At 32.8% G+C, this 10667-nt stretch overlaps 1 protein-coding gene across 1 annotated transcript; it reads right to left on the bottom strand.

Annotated features, from left to right (window-relative positions):
• Positions 1-1765: 1765 nt before the first annotated feature.
• Positions 1766-7960, bottom strand: LOC102599414 (ras-related protein RABA1d). Its single transcript, XM_006358048.2, has 2 exons — positions 7522-7960; positions 1766-2430 (listed from the first exon to the last, which is right to left on the bottom strand). Exons 1-2 carry the CDS (start codon positions 7740-7742, stop codon positions 1998-2000), a joined length of 654 nt encoding a protein of 217 aa, XP_006358110.1. The 5' UTR covers positions 7743-7960; the 3' UTR covers positions 1766-1997.
• Between the last annotated feature and the right edge of the window lie 2707 nt (positions 7961-10667).

The raw sequence follows: 10667 nt of genomic DNA, 5'->3' as shown, positions 1-10667 counted from the left end.
CTGGGGGGGGGGGTGTTATTCCATTCCCCTTAATCATAGGTGTTTCATTGTGTTTTGATTTAAATGAGCCGGAATTCCCATATAAGGAAGATTTAAATTAAATCATAAATATTGAATTTATAGTAATGGAAAAATGACTTTCATAAATCACTTAAATTTGATGTGACTAATTACGAACTTCACTAGCTGACTGCCTTAAAAGTCAAAATTAACCAAAGTTTTGACTTTTTAAGCAATATTGATATAGCTGTACACGTTGAATAAGAGTTGTCCCACATTTTTATTTAATTTTTGCAGAAGAATAATTTTGATTGGTTACATATGATTATGATCATCAATTTCCCTTGTATAATGGTGTTTACACATGACTTCGAATCAAATAGCATTATCTTAGCTTGCTAAGACAGGAGGTATTAAGAATTAGTTAATCATGATTAGAAACTAATTAAATATTGGGAGAGGAAACTAATTAAATATTGGGAGAGTAGGTAAAGAGGCTTAAATGAGGGACCCAAATTGTCCTTACATTATTCGTAAATAATTGTGATTTTTAAATTGTAATTTATTTGTATTGGTTAGAGATTAGGGCCGGTTTTTTATTTTTGCTCTTAAAATATATTATCAAGTTGTTTTTAGAGCTTTTAATGAACTTTTAGAGTGATACGTGTCCCCACATGTTGCACGTGCAAGTCATGGATTAACGTCAGTGATGAGATTAAGAATCTTTATCAAGTGTTTCTTCTGTGCTAATCTTATCTGTTAATTTTAACTATAAATTAATTAAAGTATGAACTAAGGTGATATCTTGCTAAAAGTCTATTTGGAGTTGATCTCTTTCTGTTTTGTTTAGTCATACTCCTTCCATTTCAAATTAATTGAATTGTTGATACATTTTTCATTTTTCAAATTAACTTAATTGTTCAATTTTCAAGACTATTTTTAGAATGTTCTTTCAATTTTACCCTTCATTAGTTCGTACGGGAATTAGTTATTAATTAATGTTTAGTTATTTTAATCATAAATTTGATAATATAAATAAGGGTAAAAATGGAAAGTTATGCCTAATTGATGTCTTAATCTTCTTTTCTTAAAGGGTGTGAAATAGCTCAACAATTCAATTAATTTGAAATGGATGGAGTATAAATCTTTTGCTTAATCAAATTTGACAATGTGACGAAGCAGTGGCGGAGGAATCAAAGAATTTCAACATATGGATAGCATATAATTTATTTACTTTTACCTATTTACTCTATGTAATTTTTCATCGAAAAGATGTTGACAAGTTGAGAAATGGGGACCAAAATTCACTTTGTTTGGTTGTTAGATAAAATGATAAGAGTAGGTGGACCAAAATAATTTCCCTTTCCTTATTTCTATTTTCTTCATTCATACCAAACAAAGGAGTGGAAATTTCTAACATTCCAATTTTCTTTTTCTTCATCTACAAATGAAAGGCATATTGTCATTTTCATTCAATTCAGAAAGTTTTATGTTTTTGTCTGACTTGTAAGAGTTCAGGGGTAACCCCGTTTGACTTCATATGTTTACTTCTTCACATCCTGAGCCCCTTAGTGAAAATACTGGCTCCGTCACTGCTCTAAACTATGCCAAGTGTTTTGGTTATGAAATTAGTATCAGAATAGCCAAGAGAGTTACCAAATGCCCATCTCCTACAAAACCAACCTAGTGTTAAAACTACACTTCATCACAAGCACAGGAGTATCAACACCAGAGCAACCACAAGTTACCTAGAAGTCAATTAAAGTAATTGAAAAGAGAGAAAGAATGATTCAATAGTTAAGCCATAACAGGTCTACACAAAGGGTTTGGTTCCATTAGAAAAGAGGTTCTCTAACATTGATATTCTTTACTACCAACCAAAACAAAAACCAATTTAAAAGGTAGTAGTATCAAATAGGATCGTGTCAAAGGTAGTCTGGACAATTTTACACTACCGGTGCACCTAGAACAGGATACAGCAGCACAGATTATAGCCCTTAGGATGAACAGCAACCAGCTTTCTTGACATCAGATACTTCTTTACCTATATCAATCTTTTCTCCTTTGGAAGGCACGTTTCCGTTTCCATTCTCACCATTTTCCATGGCTTTTCTACTCACGACGTGGTAGATTTGAGTGAGAACTTCAGCAAATGCATTCTCAACATTTGTAGATTCGAGGGCAGAAGTTTCCATGTAGTAGAGGGATTCCTTCTCCGCGAAAGACTTCCCGTCCTCAGTTGACACTGCAACCAGATGTCGCAGATCAGATTTGTTTCCGACAAGCATGACAACAATGTTGGGATCTGTATGATCTCTCAACTCCTTAAGCCACCTCTCAACATTTTCAAATGTGGAATGTCGAGTGACATCATACACAAGCAGAGCACCCACGGCACCTCTGTAGTAAGCACTGGTGATGGCACGGTATCTACAGAACAAAGTAGTACAGCCGTTATGACATAGAAACAATACCAAATAGTGTAGAAGACAATTTAATAACCAAGGAAAAGCTTATTAGTCAACATGTAAAAATATCACTTGGGATTGGCATCACATTAAGAAACTATTGATGACAACATGGTAATTTTAGTGTCATATTTATTTCTCGTCCTTTCTGAGGCATCACAAAAGAAGTTAAGCACAGTCTCATAGAGTTTCCAACCCTCAAAATAGTAACATATCCACTATAATAGATTAAGAAAAGGGCATCTCTTGCCCCTTCTCACCACCCTCCTTACCTAAATAGGGGGGTGGGGGATGTAAGACAATAAACTGTTCTACAGTCAAATGGTTCTAAAAGAAGTATTCTTGAGCAGAGTACATGTTCATCTCTCTAAACGACGGGTAGACATATGATAAGCAAATATTAGCTGAAATCTCATGATTTGATGGAAAAACAGAAATCACTAGATATGGAAGAACCTAAGGTTTCCTATTATATTACGAGAGAGAAAACAAAAAGAACAATAGGATCGAGAATTTGGGAGAATAGGATACGCAGGAGAAGGAGGAATCAAAAAAAATTTAAGCTCAAGCAACAGTTATAATGAATTAATAAAATTAAATATAGTAATCCTCTATGGAGTTTAAGATGTTAACCTGTACATTAAACTAGTTATAGTGGAAGAAGAACATAATATTAATGATTGAAAAGTAGTTTGATAAAGGAAACAACACAAATTTAAGATTTCAGTAATTTAATGAATTTAAACTATGAAATGAATGCACAAGTGACCAACAAACTATACTAGTTGGATTCGTTTACATACATAAAAGTCGGTACTAGAAGTAGATAGTTCTTTGCATCATGGGGTTAGCTCTTGAGGCTGGGAATGATATTTAACAGGGAATAATATATTCGTCTTGATGCCAGATAAATTGCAACTAGTTGACTTTTGCAAATAACACATAACTAATAACTAACCTAGACAAATGTTTCATTTTTCCACAAACTAGAAATCTTCACCCATGAAGGACAGATCTGAATACTAGAATTAGTAGCCTGCTAGCTTGCAGCCCTTATTACCATGGCAAATGGTGTTCCTAAAGGTACTGCTTAATCTTATTTTTATTCAGCCTTCCATTCCAACCACCTCCTTCAAAACCCCACCCTGCCTTACCAAAAGGGAGAAGTCGGAACAGATAAAATTTTAAAAATACATATCACATTCATATTTAGTGATTGCTGGTATCAGGTTATCCTTTACATACCGAAAGAAAAGGGAAAAAAGAAAGAGATACAAACTAGAATAGATTATAGAAAACTGACTATGTCAAAACTGAAATCACAAACAAATAATCTTTGGAGAAAATCCTTTGAAGCTATCTTTGTGTTAGCCCTCTAATTCGTCTTTATGTCATTGATTGTTAGTGAATATTGTGTTGACTAAAACGAAATGTGCATTATGGCATGTATTTGTTGATAAAAAGTCTACAAACACATGCACTATGCAAGGCGGCAGATGAGGAGGATCGACCAAGATGAAAGTGGTAATGATTGTATGTCCTTTTCCAATGAAAAAAACTTATGAAAAGTTGATTTGAAGGATGCATTTCACATGATAAAATAATTATATTCGAGCAAGGTAGTTCTTAATGTATACAATGGCACATTGCACCTCTCTCCTACTTGGCAACAAAAGCTAAATATGCCCACAAGCACTTATTTTTTCCAGAAAAAATAAGTATTATTAACATTAGTTCCAATGCATGACAGTAGATGAAAACTGACTTTACAGCTACTTGAAGTAAATTATCTAGAACAAATTACCTCTCAAGAAGGCCAACTAAAACATAATTATTCTCAAAAACAAAAAAGATAGGAAAACATAGGCAGCAACTTCAACAAGTCTAAAACATTCAACAAGAAGAGAATATATATCTAAAACACAGTGTGAATACTATCATAAACCATTATCGCAGCTTCAAACAAGACGGGATCTTCCTCAAAAGTGCGTTGAATGATCATCCTATCTTCAACCGCACAATCTTCACCCTTAATAATAACTAAATTGATTCCGTTAAGTTCAATATTCTTCTCCGGTATTCTAACAACATTTACCATCCACCTTTTCCTCCGAAATCAACAACATCAGCAATCAATTCTTCTCTCATAGATGTTAAACCGTTCCTAGTATAAAAAACAACTATATTTTGTATGGATGCGTACCAGTTTCCCATCTTAGTATGACAGGCCATACGCCAAAAAAGCTTTAAAATGATGCGAGAAGAAACTCATCTATTCGGATAAGGTTCAGGAACAATAAACTCATGAGAAATGTCATGTATGTTCTGTCGAATCAACATTATAAAGTAAAAATCTATTACTGAATGACAAAAACCCCTCCATTTAACGTCCTATTCCGGTTCCACCATCCAGTTGCAGTAACAGGGGTCTTTTTCAAACTGTTTGGCTTTTTATCAAATTGCCCTTTTCGGTGTGTATCAAATTTGCTAATATGGTAAGGGAGTTTTTTGCTTTGATTGTTGGATTTAAAAAATCCCCAACCCCCTTACCTCCTCCTCCTCCTTTCCCAAATATTCTTATTCTCGCACCCCCACTACGCTATCAGTTTCTTCTTTGCTTGGCGTTTTTGTTGCATGTATCGATACCGTGAAACAATCAACTTTTTTAACTGACATTAAAATGGAGGGGGTTTTGTCATTCAGTAAAAGATTTTTACTTTATAATGTTGATTCGAGAGAACATACATGACATTTCTCATGAGTTTGTTGTTCCTGAACCATATCCGAATAGATGGGTTTCTTCTCGCATCTTTTTAAACCTTTTTTGGCGTATGGCCCGTCATACTAAGATGGAAAAGTGGTACTCATCCATACAAAATATAGTTGTTTTTTATACTAGGAACGGTTTAACATCTATGACGGAAGAATTGATTGGTGATGTTGCTGATGTTGTTGAATTCGGAGGAAAAGGTAGAAGGTGGATGATAAATGTTGTTAGAATACCGGAGAAGAATATTGAACTTAACGGAGTCAATTTGGTTATTATTAAGGGTGAAGATTGTGCGGTTGAAGATAGGATGATCATTAGACACACTTTTGAGGAAGATACCGTCTTGTTTGAAGCTGCAATGATGGTTTATGATAATATTCACTGTGTTTTAGATATATATTCTCTTCTTGTTAAGGTTTTAGACTTGTTGAAGCTGCTGCCTATGTTTTCCTATCTTTTTTGTTTTTGAGATTAATTAAGCTCTTAATTATGTTTTAGTTAGTCTTCTTGAGAGGTAATTTGTTCTAGATAATTTACTTCCAGTGTATATCTATAAAATTGAAAACAGTTCCACTGATGGCAAATGGGGAATATATTCCCATATACTAGATCAACAAACTTCAGCAATCACAACTTCTATTTTTCGAGGAAATAATGACTCCTAAAGATACAATGTAAAAAGTATAGACTAATGTAGTTGGAGATTGCAAGTTAGATCCTTTAGCAATATCTCAAACATGTCACCAAGTTAACAAAAAAGTATTTTTCAAAAAACTAATAATAAAAACAATAATAATGATAAATAATTTTACTTTTAATCCACATTCATGTTGGGATTTAATCATCTATTATGGACACATTTGTATTTTTTACTTCCATAACAACTGCAAAAATAGAAGATGCCCCAGAATTAATGTTAACACAAATCATATATCACCAGATGAACATGCTCATTTTCCAATGCAAGACAATCAAAAAAACTACAAGGAGCAAAAACAAATGCATGCTCCCAGACACACAAAGCATATGCACCAGATATCTCACTTTATATCGTTCAACTACTTTAGCTCAAGTGCCCTTTAGAATTTGTTAGTACACACTTTGACATGCCAATTCAGCATGCTGCTGCACACACTGTTACGGCCTTACAGGTTCCTAGAAACTAAATTGTTTATATTTTCATTGCTACTCACTACCAACCAACTTTTGTGCACAACCCCAAAATCAAACAACTGTCAACCACCTTCAAATTCTTTGGTCCACTGCCTCATTAAATAATCTGTAATAAGATAGTGCAACCATCACTTCACAATTTTTAGGTTGGAATTTGGACATCAACTCTTTGGTTTTATTTACGTATTCATATGACTATGAAAGGTACTATAGATCACAATTTCTTATAATCAAAACTGTTGAGGATGTTTGAAAAAATTAAAGTCAAAAACTGTTTGACCTTGCAAGAATTATGGCATCCTATAAAATGGGACTGACAGACTCACACTTTCTTCTTCCTATAGAACTCTACAGTAGAACATGGCTTGTCAACTGGTCTACTTATGTTCAATCCCTTTGTCATTGCCAATACAGAAACTACAATCTAAAACAAAATTAATAGCACGACACAATCTTCTAAGGCAAAAAAGTCTGCATCATTTGTAAGTGCATTGAAATGAGGTATAGAAGAAATCATCACAAAGGTGATAAATTTGGGGCTTCCTTTGGCTATAGTCACCGTATCCAACCAGGCCCGTAGCCACATTAATCCCATGGTGATCACTCAAACACCCTTAGCAAATGAATTGTATATATAGGTCATAAACAAACTTTTTAGATATATATCCTGAAGTTTTGAACACCCTTACAAAATTCTTAGCTTTGCCATTGTATCCAACAGTTGCAAGCACATCTTACCTTAGAAAGGAAGTCAATTGAGTAAAAAACTACAATAAAAAAGTAAGATATGGAAGATCTAACAGATCAAGAAACCAAATACCCATCAGATCTACTACAAACTACATCTCAAATTCCCAAAGTAATCCAGCAAAACACCACACAGAATACTCACATTGCGCAAACCAATCATTCAGATCAGGGATTTGCAATTCTAGAAACATAAAGCACATTTCATTCCTAAATCTCAATACATATACTCACTATAAAATTCCCAAAAAATACACCAGATCAGAGAAGAATCACTCACCAAAACAACACAAATCTTCTCAAACATAAACAAAGTATGGTCAGATCAAGAAAAAAGAGAAATGGGGGTCTGAAAAATGTTACCTTTCTTGACCAGCAGTGTCCCAAATTTGAGCCTTGATGACTTTACTATCAACAGTTAAGCTTTTAGTTGCAAACTCAACACCAATTGTAGACTTAGACTCAAGACTAAACTCATTTCTAGTGAATCTTGAAAGCAAATTGGATTTGCCAACACCTGAATCACCAATTAGTACCACCTTGAATAGGTAATCATAGTCATCTTCAGCTCTGTACCCAGCCATTACTCTCAACAACTTCAAATTGAGAAAAAATATGAACAAAAACTATTGTTTTCCCTTTCACTCTTAGTAAACAAATCTTTCTTTAAAATTCTTACCCTTTTCCTCTCTCTTTTTTGTGTGTTTTGTTTGCTTTTTTTCAACTTTTTGACTCTTCAGATGAAGAGGGAAATGGAGGAGACGTATGTTCTCCAAAGAGCAAATATTATAGGAGAAGTGAAAAATGAAGAGTCACTTTTTCGAAAGGAGAAATATGAAAAAAGACAAAAGTACCCATATAGACAGTGGGGATGTAGGTCATTAGTTCTGGTATAAACTAAGTTATGGAGGGTAGTTTTGTCTTTTAAGGAGGCTGATGTGATTTTGGATCCCGCATTTTCTGATGAGTGTTTAATTTCTACTAACATTTTTTTGAAAATTTGAAACTAGAAAAAGTGAATATTATCGTTACGTATTTTTCAATATGAGTAATTAATTAACATTAAGATCAGTTTTTATAACGGAAGAAAAAAATATTTTGCACCCTGGATCCCTCAAATTTTTATTACTGATACATTAGACGACATGCAAAGTAAAATCCAGATTGCGTTGTCCATTTCTTGATAAATTCCTTTTTTTAAGAAAAAAATATTCCAAAGTCCATTGATAAGACTAAGATGGAAAGAAATTGTGAACATGATAATTCTCCAGTTTACCTACTTCAAATCAATGAGGATTTAAAACTAAAATTGTTTAGTCCCTTCTAATGAATTCTAACGAAAAATTTTGAAGTGTAATAACATGTTCGGCCAAGCTTTTGTGACGTTAAAAGCTCAACTACAATCTCAAACGAAACCGAGAGTGTTGGGGCCATAAGAATGGGCTGTTGTTAAGTTCGGGCTACTTTGTTAATTCCAAGTTCAATTTGGGCTCATCAGTGAATGGAGACCAATCCATAAGAATGAGCCCAAATTTATCCTTTCAATTGCTTACCTTCAAACGAACAAATAGAAAAATTCTCATTATTGTATCTTGCATAAACTTTTTTGATATATTTTGGTAAAGTTTAAAAGGATTTTGTTAATCTGCTACATGTGTGTAGTAGGTTATCGTACCAAAATACCCTTGTCACCTACCTAATATATTGATTAATTTGAGTCAATCATGTAATTAACTAAAGGTTATTGGAATTTACTCAAATAACGATCACATATATACTCCTAATAATTGCATACAATGATGTTTGTTTAGTGTTTACCTTACATTATTATAGGTACAAGGTAAAACTTTATGGCTGATATTTTGGTGGAATCCAATGATCAATATAAGAAAATTATGCTTTTACTTTCTTAAATATTACTCACGTCAATTCTAGTCCACAATTTATGAATGGTAATAATGCAATATCTTGTTTATTCGAGAGAAGAGGATTATATGACCCATAAATAACAATAAGCGTATTTTGGATTATACTATTAGCAGTAGGATTATTTTTTGATCAAATTATTGACCATAAAATATTTTTAGACCAAATTATTAACTTAGTATATTTATATTGAATTTCGCATAATTCAATATCATTGTTAAGTGTTAACCCTTTCTTGTTTTATATAGTATGATGTTTGTCATTGTCTTGTTATGATAAAATGGACCAGATCTACGGTACTCACCACTCCTTCGAGTACATATTAAAAGTAAATTGTTGAGAGCTTTTTTTATTATTTAAAATAAGTGAATTATTCAAATTTAAGAAAATTATTAAGACTTTTGTCACATTTATCCTTCATTTAAGGGAGTTCTTAACTATTTTACATTTTTTAAAAGACTAGTTTAAAAATAATTTAAAAAATAGTACTAGTATTAAATAACCTTTAAATCACGTCCTTAAATATTTTTCTTAAATTTTCTATTATACCCCTAATAATTAATCTCAATAACCCTGATTAGTATTGAGATTGGTAGATGACACCTATAATCATCACTCATATTTATTTGTTGTCGCATCAATAGTTAATAGCACTGACTTACAACCTATCTTGGTCATTGTACGAAAGTGTCATTCGATGATTTTGTCTCTGTAAAATATCTTTTATTTTTGTCCTAGCAATATATACATTAAATGACATTAATATCTTTTTTTTAATCAAAATTTACTAACATGGGAATTAAAACCATTTGCCAGATTAGTATATATCCCAAAAAATGTACATATAATTTGTATGTGGAAAAATCGGATGTAGTAAAAGGAACGAATCAGACCATGGCACGTGGTGAAATCAAATAAGACGAAACATCTGTGGCAATCCGAAGAGAATACAAGAGATTTTCCCCTGGTATTTCATAAAAAAAAACCTTAATCGTTTGTTAGTATAAAACTGACACATGATCGGACATTTGAAAGAGGTTTCACCTAAGGAATGCCGCCTTTTTACAACAGGAAGTTCCAGTGGTACGAAGCTAGAAATTATGGTAAATGCTTAATGGTTGAATATTCATTGTATGAGACTCATTACTCATTATTAGTATCTTCTATTGGAAATTTTTATTTTGTTTAATGAATATAATATTCACAAATCACTCTATGAGGTAAGACACATTAAAGGTGAAAGTGCTCCTAGCATTATTATGGTTTCTGTTGGAATTGATCTAATAGCAAAATACATGAACTTGAAGCCACTTGCACATAGAAATAAGGTGGCAATTAGGATCCAGATCTTTAGGTAGACTATAGAAAACTTGCAAATCTTGGATGTGCCAGCTTGAAGTGATTGTGTATTAATTGTTTGTATATATTGTACAGTCATTTTAGTCTATTGTTAACTCCCATGTGAGTCTACTTTATCAATATGCATAGAGACTATGATATATATATAGCAATGAGGGAGAAGACCAAATGTTTCTTGGCACAAATTATCTTTGTTGATTTATATTATTGTTAGGTGAAAGGTC

This window comes from Solanum tuberosum, unplaced genomic scaffold (genome assembly GCF_000226075.1).
Source record: "Solanum tuberosum cultivar DM 1-3 516 R44 unplaced genomic scaffold, SolTub_3.0 scf00265, whole genome shotgun sequence".
NCBI classification, from domain to species: Eukaryota; Viridiplantae; Streptophyta; class Magnoliopsida; order Solanales; family Solanaceae; genus Solanum; species Solanum tuberosum.
This window is presented reverse-complemented; position numbering and strand designations above follow the sequence as displayed.